This window comes from Octopus sinensis, linkage group LG4, assembly GCF_006345805.1.
Source record: "Octopus sinensis linkage group LG4, ASM634580v1, whole genome shotgun sequence".
In the NCBI taxonomy this organism is placed as follows: domain Eukaryota; kingdom Metazoa; phylum Mollusca; class Cephalopoda; order Octopoda; family Octopodidae; genus Octopus; species Octopus sinensis.
Genome location: NC_043000.1, coordinates 151,478,372 through 151,500,358, shown reverse-complemented (window position 1 = coordinate 151,500,358; position 21,987 = coordinate 151,478,372). Strand labels below are relative to the sequence as shown.

The following is a 21,987-nucleotide window of genomic DNA, read 5'->3' as shown; positions in this document are numbered from 1 at the left end:
TATTGGTTAAGTTGATTTTGTATTAAGTATTTTGTGAAAATTAAAGTTAGTTCCACTTAAATGTTTTATCCAGAGGAAGTCCGGCTCGGATAAAATTTCATTGAGAGTAATTTATTGTTTAGTCATACGAAGTGGTGAAGGAGTGTCTCATGTGACAGTTATGTGAGTGGGATAAACATTTTCCTTCAAGTTTCGTATAGGCGGGTCCCACTAGTCTACTTTCGTTTTAAAAAAAACTATAGATAAATCCCTATTTTAGTTACCCTTACATAAATATTTATTCCTTACTTTCCAATGTTGGAAAAAAAAAATGAATAAATTTTAAGTTTTGTATTTTATAGACTTTTAGTTGTGATAATGAAATAAAACAATGTTTATTTGTTTAAAAAAAATCCTAGTTACTGTTCAACTTTTTCCAGTGTATTTATTAGTTTGAAATCAACGTTAATTGATATATCTGTTCAACAGGTACTTTTGCTACTCATCATTATCATGTTCCCATCAATAGATCTCCTTTGATACAAGAACACTATTGTCATATTTTACTTTGTCAAAGTTTCTTTTATCTTCCTTCATAGCTGAGTCAGGAAACTATAGTGTTAACTTTTTGATTGAATATTTGAAATAAAATGAAGTAAAATAAAATAAAATAAGAATTTATGTATGTTTTATTTTATTTTAATAGTTATTTTTATAATTTAAGTAGATTTTTTTTTATTAAATTGTAATTGTTTGCAATTATGATAAAAATATTTCAGGTTCATTTGAAGTCTCAGTTTATAATGAATGGAGTTTGTGTTATTTGGCGTGGATGGATAGATTTGCATCGTTTGGATGGAATTGGTTGTCTAGAATTTGATACTGAAAGAGCTGAGGTAATTAAATAATGTTCTTGAAATTCAAGACTTGATTTTTTTTTTCTCCATAATATTCCTTTGTTTCCAAATTAATTACTGCCTATTTTTAGAATAAATTTAAGCCATTGAATAAATTTTATCTTAAGAGAAAAAAGTTTACCATTGCAACGACATATCTATGTTTTGAATATTTCATTTGTTTCTTCAATTAATATTTTCTATTCTGATAAACCTATTTATTTTCCAAATAATACATGCTTAATAAATTATTTGTAATATACATTAGTAGTTCAATAAATATTTCAAGTATCATAACAAACATTGTTCTAATTTCTTCATATTTGTTGAAATGTGATAACTTAAAGTATTGTCTAACTTGGGAGTTAATTCCTGTCTTCATATATTGTATAATTTCAATATATTCTGTTAAAATTTAGTTTATCTATGATTGGAAGCATATGGATCGCTGTAGGCTTTTTATTATATTTTTTTGTCACTTAACCACAGAGCATATGTATTAATTTGCAAACTGTGAGGGGAGTCACTTTTGAGATGGGCATCAGATGTTGTTATTCTAATATTTATTCTTTAGCTAAATGACTTTTTTTTTTTTTGCTTTCTTTCTTTCCCTTCTTTTTTTTTTTAAATGTCATTTACATAAGTCTGGTAAATTAGCATTTTATGAGTTTCTAGGAGGATAATTACAAAGATCAAAACCTAGTTTTAAATATTCATGAAAACAGTCTGGTATTTCCTAGTAAACAGTTATAACCACATTATTATTATTACTGTGGAAAATGAAAGGATTAAAAACATAAAAAAAGTAATAGTTTTGTTTAACAAAGCTAATAAAAAAGGGGAAAAGAGAATCTATTAAATGTAATTGAAGACTCGAAGAAAGCAATTTTTTTCTTTTTGTTTAGAATGAACAATATTCTAACAAGCCCTTTCTTTCTCTATTATGACCATTTCCAAAGTCTTCATAGGTTGCAAATCTCTTCTATTTATCTTTTGCTGACTGTTGGAGACAGAATTAACAGTCTATTTTGGGTGGAGATTTGAAGATAGAATTAGGCTTTCATTACCAAATCTCATTGGATTTGCACTCAGTCACAGCATTGAGTATGGGGCTCTGTAAGCAGATATCTATCTTTATGTTTAATCTCTTAATTAAGCCATATGTTGCTGAACATTGAATTAATACACATGCCATAAGGGAGTTTCCCTGCTGAAGGCTCTTAGTTTGTCAGCTTTGATTTTCCTCCACCATATCACTCCCACTTCAGTCCTCACTCAATTACACACACACTTTGACCTTCATCTTACATCCATCTGCCACCTAGAGACTGGAAAATACCTAAGACAAAAGAAACAAAGGCCTTTAGAACAAAACTGGGGCCTCTGCAGACGTTCTGAACCCACACACTCCTCCACTGCACATGTTTACCAACAATAGCTGTCAGATGGCCTACCACCCCAACACACCTTATGAAATTCATAAGTTGGGGCTGGCAAAACAAGAAAATTAAACTTTTGTGGGACAATGGGAACAAAAAGACAAAGAAAAAAATCAATACCAGGCTGGGAACATAGTACAGATCAGCTGTCCACCAAAACTCACACCTTTATTAGCCTCTATTTTTTTTAATTTGGAAAAGCAAATGGTGCCCTAAGAACCATATGCAGACAGCCTCCCAGGCCTGCAGGCTTATAATAACAGGAAAACCAATTAAAAACTGGCATTGTTGGCTGTTTATGTAGACAGCTGATGACATTTTTCTCTCACTTTTAAGCCACTCATTTTGAACACCCTAGGGTCACCTTTTGTCAGGTCTTGCTGCAATTTGCCTTATCAGCTGCTAGAAACCAGCCTGCTTTGGACATAGATTACTTGTCCATCTCAACATGGTAGATAGAAGAGTGTCTTTGTCATTAGGGAAAGTTCCAGGTGATATGTATATCTTTCAAAACAACCCTTAGGAAAGTTAGAAGAGAAATGTGAGATATCCTTGAACAGTTCACATGGGAAAGTTTTGAATCAGGCATAGGATACCTCTAACATCAGTTGCTACTTCTGTTTTTTCTCATTGATTCCATATTATTTTATTTTATTTTATTTTATTTTATTCTATTCTTCCCCTTTTTTTTTTTACAAATACATTTTTATGAATGAACTTAGAATTAAATGTTCTTTTCATTCAAGTTTCTTATAACAATACTTGTTTGATTTAAACTTATTGTTAAGTGAATATCTAATATTCAGGTTGAAGATGCTGTATTAAGAGAACAGACCGATCAATATAACAGAAGAATACGTGGTTTTGAAGAAAGACAGAGACAATTTAGAGAACAAGAAGTAAGAAGAACTGAAGCTGAGGTAGTACAAGCTTTGTTGCATATATCAGAAGGCTGCAAGTCTTGATATGAATTTAATTTTAAGTCATTCCATCATTTAAAAAAACTCCATTAAATTAGATATTTTCAAACAATTATATATTAAATTTTAATTTCACAAAAATTCAAATGTAAATTAAATCTATCAAAAATATGGACTTATTTTGATTATTTATTCAATCTATTTATTTTAATACATTTATTTCTTGAACATCTTAGTACTATTTTGAAAGGGAAGTTAAAACCAATTTTTAATCAACTCTTCACTCTCATTGCATTCCAGTTTTATTCGCAAATTTAAAACAAAGCAAAATGGACAGCAATTAGAGTTTTTACTTCAGAAAGAAATAGCAAGAAAACTGCATACAAAATTAAAGGAAAAATATAAAAAAGCATATGATACAATGTATTTTCTTTGTTGTCCCTTATTTTGAAGAGAGAAATAGATTAAAACATTTCTTTTAGATATATTATTAATTAGACTAAAATGGAAACAGTATTTTTTTTATTAAACAAAAGTAAAATAGAATTATTGTTTATGAAATAAGGGATAATATTCTCTCTAAACTTTAGCTTGTTTTGAGTTTATTTTAAACTAAAACTGTATATATTTTTTATATCTTATTATTCATGATTTTGCGCCTTTGTTATAGATATTTCAAGATATTCTTTCACTATATTTATATAAAATTAAAGATCAACAATATTGCTTATAATTGTCTTACTTTGATGTTGCTTTTTATTTTGTTTCTAGCAATAAAGTACATCTACCCAATACTTTGTTCTTTAATTTACATGAACTATTTTAAGCTTTAATTTATTCTTTAAAATATTGATAATATATTGCCTAATGAAAGTATATTTTCAAGTAGGTATGTATTTTACTCCTTGTTTAGCTCTAAGAAATGTATAATTGCTTTTGAGAGTCTTTTGGAAGCAAAATATGTAGATTCTAAACAGTTAAAGGAAAATTTTTAAAAATTAAAATTATGTTCTCTTTGTAAATCTAATTTTAAAAAAAATTCTCAAAGTAATTAAAGACAGATTAATCAATAATAGGGCAAAGATACTCTAAATTTGCCTTAAACATTATAATGTAGTACTAAAAGTTAAAAAAACTTCATAAAAATGAATGTTTGAATTTGAATTAGTTGAAATAAATGAAGACCATTTAGAATAATAATTAACATTTTTCCTAATTATTTTGATATATGTATCTCGAAATATTGTAAATTAATATTTTAGGCATATTTGCTTCGATTTTTAACAATATTTTAGATAAAAAATGGTAGCATCCTGGAAAATGCTGTAAGAGAAACCATACCCTCCACTGTTAAATTTGCACTGAAAAGTAGCCACATAAATCAATAAATTTCTACTGTGAATTTAGAGTTACCTCCCCCTGCCCGATAGACATTAAGGCCAGGAATCTGGAAATGAATCTCATTTAGTTTTAAAAGTGTTGTTGTCTGGATGTTTTTAGCATGCCAAAATTGCTGAAACAGATAGGATTTTAATTGATCCTTGAATCAAAGTGCTATTTTTTGTTAATATTTGATTAATTTTTTTTCATACGAATGCTTTAAAGGCTTTTTAGGCTTATATCTGGGCATAGCATATGCTTCTAAAACAAGTAGAAACTAGTTTAGCTACATCTGCCTGAATGCAACAAAGAGCAAAATGGCAGGTTTAGGCCCACATTTCCTCTGACAACACAATAGCAGAGACTGATGAAATACCCTCTGCCTTGTTGCAGTCTTAACTTAGCTTAATTGGCAAAAACAGAAATCATGTAAGAGTCTAGAGGATGGTTGAAAAAGAATTGAATTTATCTTATTATTATTTATGGACTTCTCTTATATCCTCTTATAACACCATTGTTAAAAGCTAAAAAACTGAATTTTTTTTCTTTCAAAGGCTTCTCAAAGTTGCTGTGGAGTAGTACTTTGTTTATAAGATTTCAAATATATTTGGTGGTGCTATAAAATTATACTAGGTGTTTTATTTTCAAAGTTAGTAATTTAGAAAAAAATTTTCAGTTATTGTTGAATGAAGCAACACTAAGTATATTCCTTTTAAAACATTATTCTTTAGTTTAAGCATATGTTTACTACTAAAATTGTCCCTGTGGTTTTTATACACTCCGCCCACAGTTTTAATTACAGTTTCAAAACTATCATTGTGTTAAAAACATTAGCCATTGTGACAATAATTATATTTCTTATGTAAAAAGGCTATGACAAGATTTATATAAAGGAACACTCTGTATTCATAAAAGTTTGTTTATAAAAATTATGCAAACTTATTCCTCTTTTATAGGCTAAACTTTAATTTGCGTTCATATTTTTTCTTCCGTATTGATTTCACTTGATGAAACTTTTTTTTGTTGTGACAGCTGTTGTCATTAACAAGTGCAGCCTTACGAATAGACCTCATTTAAATATATCCCATCTCCAGTTTTCTCAGGGTGAAGAAAATGTTGCTAGGAGAGCTTACTTATATAGCCACACCCATCCTCATTAAACTCAGAGATTTACTTCAAAACAAAGAAAGGGTATTACTTCCTTGTATTTCCATTTAGATTTTATTCACTTTATTTTCTTAGATTATATTTCTGTGTAATTGAGTATCCATTGTTCACACTATTCTGAAATACTAACCTTAAGTTCAATTACTACTTTATCTTTCTTTCTGTGTGGCAGTCTGTGTGTGTGTTAAATTTACAAGTTCACTTATAATATGCATGTTAAGCATTAAACTTTATGTAATTATATAAAGGGCTTTATACTCTAATAAATTATATTACTTAATGCACTGTATAGTATTAAGTTGCATTGTTATTATATATATGTATGTATATATATATGTGTATATATATATATATATAGAGAGAGAGAGAGAGACAGATAGATATGGACTCCATAAAATATATATATATATATATATATATATATATATATATATATAGACAGATAGATATGGACTCCATAAAATATATATAATTATAATATTCATGAAATTCAATCTCTCTTTAAGCAATTGCTTTTACAAGCTTTCATTAATGTATTTGTATATATAATTTTACTTTTAATTACTTACTAATGTATTTATTTTACTTGTAACTTATGGCTTTTGTGCCACTGGAAACTGATATAAAGCCTTACATTATAAATAGTGAGCTGTTCTTGTTAAGAACCAATATTTTAAACAAATTTCTGTCTTTACAATTTTAGTTGCTTTGTGTGAGTTTATATATATAATATATATATATATATATATATAATATATATATATATAATATATATATATATATATGTGTGTGTGTGTGTGTGTGTGTGTGGTGTGTGTGTGTGTGTGTATATACATGTATATATATATGTGTATATGTATATATATATATATATACATATGTCTATATGTATGTATATTTATACATATGTATGTATATACATATGTATATTTATACATATATATGTATGTGTATATATATATATGTATGTGTATATATATGTATGTATATATATGCATATGTATTTATATATATATATGCATGTATATCTATATGTATATGCTTATGTGTGTATGTATGTATGTATGTATGTATATATATATGTATGCATGTATATATATGTATGTATATATATATATGTATGTAGGTATATATATATATGTATGTAGGTATATATATATATATGTATGTATATATATATATGTGTGTATGTATATATGTGTGTATGTATATATGTGTGTATGTATATATATATGTATGCATGTATATATATATGTATGCATGTATATATATGTATGTATATATATATATGTATGCATGTATATATATATATGTATGCATGTATATATATGTATGCATGTATATATATGTATGCATGTATATATACATATATATGTATGCGTATATGTATGTATATATATATGTATTTATGCATATATATGTATATATGTATGTATACGTGTATGTAAATGTGTATGCATGTATGTGTACATATGTGTGTGTCTGTATATAGGTATATATGTGTATGTATGTATATATGTGTCTGTATATGTAAATATATGTATGTATATATATATATGTGTGTGTGTGTGTATATATATGTATATATATATATATATATATATATATTATATATATAACGTTTGGGCTGTGGCAATGCTAAAGCGCTGCCTTGAAAAATAATATTTATCAATTTTAGTTATTCGTCTTTTTGTTAATTTAACAATTCTTGTTTAACTGGACATTTTATTGTGCGTCTGATTTAGAAGTTACGTTATTATTGTTATTATTATCATTATTATTATTATTATGTCATTTAAGAGATTTGATACTTTCTAAATTTTCCGCGTGGGTTATTATTAGCAGTAGCTCCGATCTCATAATAATAATAAATTTTGTTCAGGCTAAGATTGCGCGATGTATTTAAGAGAAACCCCTTTGTTAAGAAATGTAAGGTTTACGATATTGTTTGAGTATAAACTATTGAAGAAAGATAACTCTGACAATCGTTAAATAATACTCATCGCTGTAAAATGTGATATAAAACCATTTTATTTTCTCAAGTATTGGTTAACAAACGCAAAATCATTAAACTTCTTAGCGATTTAGTATTCTTTATATAAGTTCTCTCCCTTTGCACACCCTACCCGGGGTAACAATCAGCCGAAAAATAAATAAATAGAAAAGAATAAATAAATAAATAATAAAAAACCGCGATAAAAAGCCTATATTTTTCTCATATAATTCTGATAGGTACAGCTTCTCATTATTATTTTTTTTAATACGTACATAATCACACCCATCCGTACTCGCGTGTGGGTGTGTATGAATAAAATTTATATTAGTAAACATTATACTTTTAAAGGAGAGATTATTATTCTAGGTATCTACTTATTATTTAGGAACATCTATTTAGTCTTTTTTTTGGGGTTTTTTTTTTTTTTTTTTCATTTCATAATTGATACCGTTCGAAAAAGAAATAGTGGAACAAAGTAAATCACTCCTTTGTTTTCTTGTTTTCATGGTGAAGCTTTCTTGCTGGCTTTACATACGCAACGTAGCTAGCTGTTAAGCTTTGCCACTGACAAAAGTGAAGATTACATGGAAGTGCTGTCAGAAGGCCGAGCCTACAGCTCTGCCTATACACTGCTGTGAAGTTGTAACATCTTATCAATATATTATTTCTGAAGGCTCTTTAACAAAGACAATCTTCTGTCCTAATATTTAGATCTAATGTGATGAATATGGTCTAAAATTACTTGTGGGTGTTTGGTTTTTCATTTTTTTTTTTTTATTAAAAAATTTTTTTTTCAATGATTGTATTTTAAATCTGTTTATCAAGTTTTCAATTATTTTACTAATCCACGATTTTTAAATAAATTACAATTTAAAATAATTAATCAATATTCCGGTTTGATTTTTAAAAATAAATATAATGAAAAATATTTTTATATATTAATTTATATCTGAGGAGATTTTATTTGTTTGTTTATTTTTTCCCCTTTTAACTAAATATATTTTTAATCTAAAGTAGGTGTATTATTACAGTATTCTTATCACTGACATTATTAATTTGGCAGTAAAATTTGTATGGAATGTAGAATATTGGAATAGATAGATGTTTTTTTATGATATTTAGTCATAAGCCTCAATGTTTTCAATTTAAATTCTATAAGCACCAGTAATATATTAGTCAATTCTACTCCACCTCTACAAAAATTGACCCAGTACATAATTTAAAGGAATCAACTACTACCACCACCACCACCACTACTACTACTACTACTACTACTGTTGTTGTTGTTGTTGCTACAATCTCCTCCATTTTCTACCATTTGGTTGGTTTGAAGTATTTGTTTCTTTCACTCATAGATTTAACAATTATTTCAAAATATTTCCTGATTTCCTCATAGAGTTCTAATATTGATTTCTTTTGTCCAAATACAAACGCCCTGTATTTTTAGAGTAGGGAGATAACATTCATAGGCATGAACTCTTAGTGTTGTCTGTGAAGTGCTTATGGCCTTGACTCGCTTTTTGAAGCTGATCTGTAGTCTCTGCATGCTTACTTCATGTTCTGCAGTCTTCCATTAGATACTTCTAATGCTACAATAATTGTTCTCACCATAAAAAAAAAAGGTGTGTCAGTTGTTAATATTGGTTGGTACTTGACTTGTAGACTTCTCAAAGTGTTAGAATATACTATCAATGATAGCATTATTTACATTACAGTCAAAGGAAATTTATGGTTTTTTTTTTTTTTCAGTGTAATTAAGTATATAAAAGAAAATAGTCTCTCAGCAACTTTTCCTATATTCTGTAATTAATGTTTTCGACTATGTTAAAATTATATATTATGTATGTCAAAATGTTTAATATAAATATTTATTTCTATAAAGAAATATATTATAAGAATCATTTGAAAGTATTTCTATAGAATGTCTGTTAATCTTTTTGGAAGCTATTCACTAATTATATAATTACATATAAAATGAAAATAATTTCGTAAAAATGTAACAAAAATACAAAACAACAGAACACCACTACCGAATCTTTATAAAACAACCTATTATTGGCCTGTTATAAACCCTTGTTAGCTGTAAACAAATTCATATAAATTAGTAAGTATTGGGGGGGGGGGGATAAAAATGAAGCAGTTATTTTATTTGGTAGAATCGTTAACTTGCTGGGCAAAATACTTAGTGACATTTTGTTTGTCTTTAACTTTCTGAGTTCAAATTCTTCCTAGGTTGACTTTACCTTTCATCCCTTTCGGGGTCAATAAAATAAGTATCATTTGAGCAACTTATCGCTCCCCTGAAATTGTTGGCCTCGTGCCAAAATTTGAATCTAATATTTTATTTGTAATGATTGACTCTTGCTATTATTATAAGTATAATTAACCATCTTTCAATTACTTTCAGGTACACAGTCACAGTTCTGATGCTAGTCCCAGTGAGACGAGTGGTAGTGAATGAAATCAACTTATTCAGAATATATTCTGTACATATTGTAACATAATATCCTCGTGTGAGAGGTTTAATTTATTGGTTGTCTTCAAAATTGGTTGTTTCTAAACTGAACACCACAGTTCAAGTTTACTATTATTGCTCTCAATAGTAAACTTACTGTTCTCTGTTATTGGTTTCAATAATAAGCATTGTCCATTGTTATTTGTTTTCATTAAACTCTATTCACTACAATTCCTATCCCACCTACTAAATAGCAAATTCATAAAAACATACATTATTTTTGCTATATAAAACCTCTTAGCATAAATAACACTTATTTTCATATGGTTTCTCTTAATATACTCTTTTAATATTCTTCCTCTTAAAGTTTTATGAAACTTTCAAAATAATCACACACTCCAAATATAATACAATTTCTCTTTCCAAAATAACTGTGAAACCTCTCTAACTGTCAATCTATCTCATAACTGCAATTTGCTGGTTTTTTTATTATTATTTATTTTTGTTTCTTTGACTGAGTGCCTTGCTGTTGATTCTGTTAGTCTTATTAACACTGTATTTAGAATAATATTGGTATTTATTTGAGGTATAATTTATTATGTCAAAATAATAATTTCCATATTGCTATTCATATTTAACTAACAATTGAGGGTCATGATGGCCCAGGTATTTGAACACCAATTGGGTTATTGTTTTACTGAAACTAAATCAGAACCACAATATTCTGAAATTAAATCCTGCAGGAATGGACTTTGCCTTCCATCTCTGTTGGGAGTCATTAAAATACCAGTTATAAGCTGAGGTTGATTAATTTGATTATACTCAACTCTTGCAAATTTGGCTTCCTTCCTAACCACAAGAAATCAATATTTCATGAACAATAATCCAAGCTTTCATTTATTTTTATATGTGTGCTTCAAAAATGATTTTTTTAATACCGAAATTTTAGCTTAACTCATTCTGTCTTGTTTGGTTTTAGTTGTGTCTCTTGTGAACTGCAATAATCTTTTATAAATATGTCATTTAAATTAGTTTCTAAAACCAATTTCTTTTGCTCTAATCTTGTAAAATGACTACAAAATTTCCATCTTTCACTAATGACTTATTCTAACTAACATATAATAAGATAACAGAATGAAATCAATAATTGTTATGCAATTACAAAGACTTATATCTATATTTCTATATTTCTAAGGTATATTTATTTTCACATGAATGTTTGAAAGCTATGACAAAAAATAATTTCTAATTAAAGGTCATTTTATTTAATGATGCTTGCTATAATTACATCACTAATCAATTATTTTTCTTATATCCTGTATACAAAGAGCACCACCCCTCCCACATAAATAAATGCATTATTTAAACTTCAGTTTTATATTGACATATCAATTTTCATTATTGGTTTATAGATTTGTGTAATATTTCATCACACACACACACAATTTTTTTTTCCTAGCAAAATATTAATAGTTGTATCTTCATGATGTGAGTAGTTCACGATATCATATATTTTCCACATTTTTGTTGAGTCAAATTGTTTATTCTACAAATACACACATTATTGAATTCGCTCCTTTATTATTATTCTTTTATTTTAATATTTCTTTACAAATACTCTGTTCAATTTAACTCTAGATACAGTTAAATTGAGTATTGGTGATCAGGTCAGAAACGTATGGTGAAAGTTATTAATTCTATTAACTAAATAAAGTAATAAATAAATCATTGAAATAAATAATTAAATTCAGTAAGGTGTCTATATGATTTTACTAAAGCACAACTTATATCTATTTAAATTGATGATTTTTATATAAAATTCTTTTGCACTGTTTGAATATTTTGAAATTACAAAGAATGAGAACATTTTTTTTATAATTTTTTTTTTTTGTAAATTTTTTTCTGTAATTGGCATTAAACAAAAAGAATTATATTAACTTAAAAGAAATCATTTTGTCCATTTATATAGATTTGACATTGTACTGGTTTCTTTTCTGAATATTCCTACTAGTGCAATAGATCAAAAGAAAGCATTTTCTCTCTGACTAATAATAATAATAATAATAATAATGTTTTGTTAATTGTGTCATTTTCTTTAATCACTTTTCACGGATCTGTGCTTTATTATCCTGTTAAATATTTCCCCAAACATTTTTATTTTTTTATTATTTATATGTATCTGATATTTTTAAAATTTTAAAATAAAATCTTAAAATTATTATCTCTTTAATTTTATATTTTGAAATCTTAAAGAAACAAACTACTTTATCATCATCATCATCATTATTATTTTTTTTTTTAATCATCATTAAAATCATTGTTAATGAAGGTTTCATTAATCAGTCATTATACGACCTTATCCAACGAATCTCATTCCTTGGTTAAAGCTATTTTAAACATTAAATTTCTGCTTTTCTTTGAAATAGTTCAGATATATGCAATTCTTCTCACTTATTAAGACGCATTTATCAGAAAAAAAGAGACAGAAAAAATAATTATTTTGTATCAATCCTTCCCTAATTATCTTTTATTAATTAGTTTTGGTGTGTATTTTTTTTCCTAAATTTATTTTTTCACCTTTACAACACTGTTTAGTAAAGCAATTAATTATCTTTATAATTTGCATATTTGACTTATTAATCAAAATTCTCTAGATGTAATATATACTAAGTAATGCATCCTTCATTTATGTGTTCTGTTCTGTATTATGCATGCGTGACTGTTTGTATGTAAGTGTGTTTAACTGTGCACATGAATGTGAATATTAAAGAACATATTTATTTACTATGATTGTTATTTTCAGAACAAATAAATCTTTTGGCTGTTATTCATCGTCTTTTTTATTACTATCATTGTTGTGTAAGTTATAATTATTGTTATTGTTGTCATTATTATTGCTAGTTAAAGGGTGGTGACTTGGCTGAATATTTTGAGTCTTGTAGTATGTAGTTGTGATATTCTATATTCTGAGTTCAAATCCAACTGAGGCTAACTTTACATTTCATTCTTCTGGAGTTGACAAAATAAAGTATAAGAGAAGTGCTGGGATCCATGGTATCAACTGCCCTCCTCTCCTGAAAACTACTTACCTTGTGCATAAATTAGAAAGTTATTATTGCTAGCTAACCCTTTAGCATTCACATTATTCTCTCAAAAGTAATGCTTGTTCACTGACACTATTTTTAATTAATCATGCGTTACGTTGTAGCTTTGAGATTTTGAAGTGGTAACTCTTAATTTTTAGAATGATATTGTAGGCGCAGGAGTGGCTGTGTGGTAAGTAGCTTGTTTACCAACCACATGGTTCCGGGTTCAGTCCCACTGCGTGGCATCTTGGGCAAGTGTCTTCTACTATAGCCTCGGGCCGACCAAAGCCTTGTGAGTGGATTTGGTAGACGGAAACTGAAAGAAGCCCGTTGTATATATGTATATATATATATATATATATATATGTGTGTGTGTCTGTGTTTGTCCCTCTGGCATTGCTTGACAACCGATGCTGGTGTGTTTATGTCCCCGTTACTTAGCGGTTTGGCAAAAGAGACCGATAGAATAAGTACTGGGCTTACAAAAGAATAAGTCCCGGGGTCGAGTTGCTCGATTAAAGGTGGTGCTCCAGCATGGCCGCAGTCAAATGACTGAAACAAGTAAAAGAGAGTAGGGTTCATGTGAAAGGCCAGATCTGGCCAGTTTGAACATAAAACATGTAGAATATTATGGCGGGTTCAGGGTTAAAGTTAGTTTATTTCTTCACATTTATTTAACAACATACCGTATTCAATAGCATAAAAGATGCACAAGCATATTAGACACACCCCAATTTCAGTTGCACATATTCAGGAAAAAGTGTATGTCAAGGACAAAATTAGTTTATGAGAGGCACAGCTTCACATATAGAACCTGAAGTGTTTTGTTGCGATATTTTTGTTTCGGAAAATAAGTACCATAAATCCTCAAGTATAATCCTCATTTTTTTCCCAAAATTTAAAGGTCAAAATCCCTAGTGCGTACTATATATGCGGTTAAAAATGAAAATTATTTTCTAAGCAATGTCTGAGTCTCTATTTGCTGTCTGGCAATGTTTATTCAGACACATTTTGTGATGTCGGGTGCGAAGATACCTTAACTTGCAGTTAGCATCATTTATTAAACATTATTACTGTTATTTCTTTATTTTCTGCAAACAAAATGCACAAAAAAGCTACACGTTTGCATTATGTTATATATACAATAATAATAAAGGACGTTACTGTATACATTTTTACAAACCAAGGATGTTATATAGACCTCCTTGACTCAAGTTAGAGAAGGGGTGCGTATTATACACAAGATTTAGGTTTTTCAGAGGTACAGCCCCCTAAAATCCCCTGCGTATTATACTCAAGGGCGGACTATACTCGAGGATTTACGGTATGTTTTACATACCATCATGTTTCAAAGTTTACTTTTCTGAAGGCACATCAAAATCTTCATGTAACTTGGTCTACAAGAGCTGAAACAGAATTTATGCCAAAAAACAAGTGTCAGTGTTGGTTAATCATTCTTTCAAAATGGTTTAACTCTTCTAAATTTCAATTGGGTTCCAATTACTTTTTAAGTATCAATTTTTAGTATCTAGAATAATTTATTTGTAGAAAATTTATTATAATTAGCTATGAATATAAAAGTCCTTGTTTGTTTATTTTCTTGCTTACAGTTGATTTTTTGTTATTGTTGTTGGGTTTCCAAAGTTGTTCCTCTCTCTACCTTTGTGTTGTAGACCATATCTGTATTTATATTTGTCTCTCTCTCTCTCTCTAAATCACACTCTTCTTGCTTAGTATTAAAACTTAAAGAAAGAATTCAAATGGCCAAATCAATAAAGTTATTGGATTATCAAAACATGGTTGTGAGTTCATTAGTCTAGAGCAGGCATTTCATTGTGTCATGCAAATCAACATGTTTCAAAGTTTGTAGCTAAAGAATAGGTTATAGGCATTTGAGGCTAATAGGCAGAAACAACATCTAATCACTGATTGCAGTAAGAAAACTTAGTAGAATATAGTTCCAAGGATTGCTGTGGCATAACTTATGTTTAACATCATCATCATCGTCTACTGTTCACCTTTTCATACTTGAATGAGTCAGATGGAATTTATCAAGGTAGATTTTCTATGGCTGGATGCCCTTCTTCCCAACCCTCACCTGTTTCCAAGCAAGGTAATATTTCCCCCGTGGCCAGACACGTTTGTCATGGAAGACTGGAAAGCAAAAACATTGCTTGTATGATGGTGATGTTTGCTTACAGCCATCACATGATATCAAGACAAGGGTAGACTCAAACATGCATATACCCACACACACGTGTGTATGTGTAGCTATTGGATTTATTGAGTATATAAACAAATTGGCTGGTTGTTTCTCTGGAGTAGGTCAAATGATGTGGCCACCTCTGATGTGAACCCAATAAGGTTTGAAAACCAATTAAGGCTGTTCATAGTTGTTTCAATCTACAGAGAAATAGTTAAATTTACCATGTATTTCTATTATGTAGGTTTACATTTATATATGATGGGTTTCTCTTACACAAACAAAAACACACCAAATTGGTCGTCATTAGAGTGCTGGATTGAACGTAATTTGTTGTGACTTTCTGTGCTCAGAGTTCAAACTTTACTGAGGTCCTCCTAACCTCTCCTTCTTTCAGAGTCAATAAAAAAAGAGTACTGATCCAGAATAACAAATTGGTACCCTTAAGGAATCAGGCATGATGCCTTGTGTTATCTGTTCTGGTTCTCTCTATTCTAATAATCCTTTCTAATATAGGCACAAGGCCAGAAATTTGGGGCAGGGCGCTAGTCGATTACATTGACTCCAGTGCTCTACTGGTACTTATTTAATGGACCCCAAAAGGATGAAAGACATAGTCGACCTTGGTAGAATTTGAACTCAGAATGTAAAGATGGACGAAATTCCAGTAAGCATTTTACCTGGAGTGCTAACGATTCTGTCAGTTCGCTGCCTACCTCTAGTTCTAATAATAATACCTACACTGATACTGATAGCAAGCAGTATCATCCCAAACTACTGTCCTTTTTCATGGATAAACATCGGTGTCATGGAACTGGAAGATTGTCAGTCTTCCTCAAAACAACCTCATCTAAACTACAACATGCATGTGTAGATATACGATCAACTTTCACCAATGAAGGCCCTATACAAGCAGAGTACCTATTTCTTTACTACCCACAAGGAGCTAAACACAGAGAGGACAAACAAGGACAGACACACGGACTAAGTCGATTATATCGCCCCCAGTGCGTAACTGGTACTTATTTAATCGACCCCGAAAGGATGAAAGGCAAAGTCGACCTCGGCGGAATTTGAACTCAGAACGTAACGGCAGACGAAATACGGCTACGCATTTCGCCCGGCGTGCTAACGATTCTGCCAGCTCGCCGCCTTATACAACCAGAGTACTATTACCTCGATAGACACATCCTTTAACCTACCCTTTGCACTATTGCTAACTGACGTCTACGTTCTGCTTTCTTTATTACAACATAAGTTTCTATTTCACTGAGCTTACTAACTTCGTGTCATAGCAAACTAAGTCTGCCTTATACATAAGCCAAAGAGGTGAACCTTTAAGCACACACGTACACGTGTGTGTGTGTGTGTGTGTGTGTGTGTGTGTGTGCATGAGTGGAGATTGTGTGCCTGAGTTTCTTGCTATCAAGCGATAATTGTAAACGAGTGTCACCGTCATACAAGTAGTATTCTTTGTTTTGAATCTTCCGTGAAAATCTGAGGGTTGGCAACAGGAAGGGCATCGGGCCGTATAAACCCTGCTTCAACGAATTCTGTCTAACTCATGCAACCATGGAAGAATGGGCATTGAAACGATGATGATCTCAGCTGTACACACATATCAACAACGAGTTATCTGTGTTGAAAGTTAAGAATGCATGTAAAGGTGATGGTTACTGCCCTTCTTAAAAAGTTATACACACGAGGTCTAGTCAATAAGAATCCGGATTGTTGCCATAGAAATGAAGCTAAAGCACACAGAGTAAAGATTGATCTTGAACCCTGCTATGTATGAGCGCTAAGTTTTAACGTTCTAATTTATTTGCGCTGTTTACAGCAGTGCTTGGAAGGAAGGTGTGTAGCGTGTGATCGTCACATTGGCCATGACAGAGAAAGTTGTCATGGCGATACCTGCTCAGAGGCCTACACAAAGGTGTAGAAGGTGTATGGAGAAGGGTGTACGTCTCGCGCATAAGTGTATACGTGGTTCAGACGTTTGATGGCCAAAAAAATGTCGATATTGACGAATGTTCTGAGAGACCCGCAATCAGCGGAAATGAGGAAAATATCGCAGATGTGTGTGCAGTTGTGAGGGGAAATCATCGAATCACCATCCGTGAGATATTAGAGTATGTGCTGATTAACTACGGTTCACTTCAGTCCATTATCGCTGAAGATTTGGGTATGAGACGCGTGTCTGCCAAGTTTGTGCCAAAACTGCTTTCAGCTGACGAAAAGGGCACTCGTGTTTCAGTTGCACAAGATCTCTTTGATTGTGTCAAGGACGATGAAAATTTTTTTAAACTTTGCGTAGGCCTCTGAGCAGGTATCGCCAAGCTATTGGCAAAATCTGATGCAGATTTTCTGCTCAACTTTCTTTATCATAGTCAATGCGACGATGTTCCTTCTGAGTACTGCTGTAAACAGCAGAAGCTTGAACGTTAAAACTTAGTGTGCATGCACAGAAGAGTTTAAGGTCAATCTGTGCTAAGCGGCTTTACTTTACGTGCTTTAGTTTCGTTACAATGGCAACAGTCCGAATACTTATTGATCAGACCACGTATATATATATATATATATACTCTTTTACTTGTTTCAGTCATTTAACTGCGGCCATGCTGGAGCACCGCCTTTAATCGAGCAACTCGACCCCGGGACTTATTCTTTTGTAAGCCCAGTACTTATTCTATCGGTCTCCTTTGCCGAACCGCTAAGAAACGGGGACATAAACACACCAGCATCGGGTGTCAAGCAATGCTAGGGGGACAAACACAGACACACAAACATATACATATATATATATACATATATACGACAGGCTTCTTTCAGTTTCCGTCTACCAAATCCACTCACGCAGTGGGACTGAACCCGGAACCATGTGGCTGGTTAGCAAGCTACTTACCACACAGCCACTCCTGCGCCTATATATATATATATTGGTCTGATCAATAAGTATTCGGACTGTTGCCCTATATATATATATATATATTATATATATATATATATATATTGGTGGTGCTCCAGCATGACCACAGCCTCTGGGCTGAAACTCATAAAAGAATGTGTGTGTGTTTTGATAGAAATCATATTCATTTGTAAATAAAATTTTATGTCTGAAAAAAAATGTAAATCTGGTTTATTAGAATCGAGCCATTGAACACAATTTGTAGACGAGTAAAGTGTGCTAACTATCACATCACAGAAGATTTGTTGTGTCTCCCCTTCAAGTTAAACATAAAGAACTGTTTGATCTGCAGCACTAGTTTTGATCTCTAAACAGATCTATCACACGCTCGAAGACGTATCTAATTTAAGGTATGCAAGAAAACCTAAATATATGACACTGTTTTGCTGTCTGGTTGTCTCTCCTTGTATCATATTCACCGACGGGAAGGAGAAAAGCAGGCGTTCTGACTGTGTCCGTACGCCGGTGTTCGTTTCCACATCTTTGAACAAGGTCCTAGGCTCGGTTCAGACGGCCATTTCAAGCTACTGGAGACTGTAGTCAATCCCTAACTGGAGGTTGCTGCTGGATGGTCATATGAGTAGTAGCAGGTTTCAACTCCATGCTTTACCTCCGGAAAGTGTCAGCTGTGGTTGTCAGAGAATTTCTACTTCACCAGACCCGCTTTTTTTTTGGTCTTCCAATTTCCCCCATTATAATCCCATGGATTACTATGTGTAGAGCGCAGTTGAGAAATACACCAACCACTCTGCCTGCAACACCAAAGCCGATCTGATTGATAGCCAAGATCAAAGAGGTGCTCGAAGATTTTTCGAGGGACACAGCAAGGAAGAGAAGCGCCAAGTACCGGAGCCGTATTGAGGCTGCGGTAGAACAGAGGGCGGCTATTTTGAGCAAACTGTTATCTCCTAGCCATGATGTACTTTATATTTTTCAATTTTAACTTTTTAAAAATACTTTTATTTTGGAATGGGACATTGTGCTTTCTTTTTCTTTTATGCAAACTATCAAATTTAGTCCGAACACTCTGTATATAATTTCTAAAGAAAATCTGTAGATTTAACTCTAAGAAGTCACTGAATGCATATATATATATATCACGTGATCACGTAACCGACCAGACCATCAGATGTTGTTACACATCGCTGGTCACAATGCGCTTCGCATTGTTTTAGCCTTAAAACGACGCCACCCCGCTGGCTAAGCGAACAGGCCAATATATATATATATAATATATATATATATATATATATATATATATATATGTGTGTGTGTGTGTGTGTGGTGTGTGTGTGTGTGTGTGTATGTATATATGTATGTGTATTGATATATATAGGTATGTATATATATATATATATATATTATATATATATATATATGATAGTAAGATATGCAATAGAGGAATAGAGAAATATAGACAATGGAATGAATTTGATTATATAACTTGAATAAAACTGTACAGATGGCCGCAGAAGGTGACTATTTATAAGGAATATGTCAGAGACATGTCCATGCTGGTTCGGTGGACAGGTCATTAGAATGAATAAGTTATATGAAAGAATAAGTGTTTAAGAGCTGGTGGTCAATAGTAACCAGGGTAGGTGTAGACCAAACATGACATAGAATTGGATAATTTAGAGTAGTCCTTTAAAATGTATTCTTTATAAAAGGAGTCAACAAGCAATAAGGACAGCTGGAGAAGGAGAGCGAGAACAAGAGAGGGAAAGTGAGAAAGAGAGAGAGAGGAGAGTCAGAAAGAGAATGCGAGAGAGAGAGAGAGGAGAATGGTAAACCAGAGATATCGATACCCACATGCAGAAGATAGACATAAACAATTTACGAAGATGATAATGATGATGATATATGCATTCGCATAAGTCAAATGAGAGAAAGACAATTATATTGAGATGTTGATATTCGCTATGCTGGTTTCACGACAGTTTGGAATGATTTACAAAACGGTGGTGGTTAAACCGTAATTGAAGTCGGTGGCTAAATCTTGCAACAAATTTCATGTTCCAGTATTAAAAGGCAACACATGTTGTCTGGTATTTAATCGCAAAAACCATTCAAAGAGGTATTTTCTCTTTCTTTAGAAGCTCCTTAACAAAAAAATGTCAAATGAAGAATATATTAGTTACAAATGGAAATTTCTTTGTTTTCCCATTTCAAAAAGATAAATGGCAATATGGTTTCTTATGATAAAGTATAAAAGAGAATTTCGAAAGCCTAAAGCATAGCTAACGCTTTGGGTATTGTATATTTCTTTACTGCCCTCCTGGGGCTAAACGTAGAGGGGAGAAACTAAGGACAGACAAACGGATTAAGTCGATTACATCGACCCCAGTGTGTAACTGGTACTTAATTTATCGACCCCGAAAGGATGAAAGGCAAAGTCGACCTCGGCGGAATTTGAACTCAGAACGTAACGGCCGACGAAATACGGCTACGCATTTCGCCCGGCGTGCTAACGTTTCTGCCAGCTAAACGAAGTAATACACACACACGCACACACACATACACACACACACACACACACACACACACACATACACATACACAACACACACACAACATTACACACAACTATACATTGGTTTTCAATTTTGACACAAGGCTAGGCATTTCGGAGGTGGCGGTGGTGGGTGAGTCGATTAAATCGACCCCAGTGCTTAACTGGTACTTAATTTATCGATCCCGAAAGGATCAAAGACAAAGTCAACCTCAGTGGAATTCGACTAAAGAACGTGAAGACGGACGAAATGTTAAGTATTTTGCTCGTCCTGTCAACGATTCTGCCGGCTCAATGCCTTAAACTAATTATATATTGATTACGTTTATAATTAAATACAGCACGCATTTTTTTTTTCACAATTTTCATTTCATTCTCGTTTGTCTTTTAATTTAATTAATTACGTATAGAGCGACACGTCTTGAAATTTGGGGGAATGAATATTGTCGATTATGACGACCCTCGGTACCTGACGGGTACTTTATTTTATTAACGCTGGAAAGGTGGAAAAACCAATCAAATCTGGGCGATATTTGATCTTAAAGAGTCACACTCAAACGATTCTGACAATCCATAGTTTTCTTTGTTTAGATTAAGAGCTTATCTTTGAAACAGTAAATAATTTTTGTTTTCTCAGCCCCCATCTCTTTTATTCTTTTACTTGTTTCAGTCATTTGATTGCGGCTATGCTGGAGCACCGCCTTTAGTCGAGCAAATCGACCCCGGGACTTATTCTTTGCAAGCTTAGTACTTATTCTATTGGTCTCTTTTTGCCGAACCGCTATGTTACGGGGACGTAAATACACCGCCATCCGTTGTCAAGCGATATACACACACACATATATATACATATATACGACGGGCTTCTTTCAGTTCCCGTATACCGAATCCACCCACAAGGCTTTGGTCGGCGCGAGGCTATAGTAGAAGACACTTGCCCAAAGTGCCACGCAATGGGAACGAACCCGGAACCATGTGGTTCGTAAGAA

The 21,987-nt window shown here is 31.7% G+C and overlaps 1 protein-coding gene across 2 annotated transcripts in view; it reads left to right on the top strand.

The window, feature by feature from the left end:
- LOC115210703 (core-binding factor subunit beta) overlaps window positions 1-12,450 on the top strand; it is a 30,532-nt gene extending 18,082 nt beyond the window's left edge. The window contains exons 4-6 of one of the 2 annotated variants that reach the window (XM_029779387.2): window positions 759-875; window positions 3,121-3,234; window positions 10,185-12,450. In XM_029779387.2, coding sequence (XP_029635247.1) covers window positions 759-875; window positions 3,121-3,234; window positions 10,185-10,238 — 285 coding nt within the window. In that variant the 3' untranslated portion in view covers window positions 10,239-12,450. The remainder of the gene's footprint in view (window positions 1-758; window positions 876-3,120; window positions 3,235-10,184) is intronic. The other variant, XM_029779388.2, reaches the window with a different exon arrangement.
- Window positions 12,451-21,987: the final 9,537 nt, after the last annotated feature.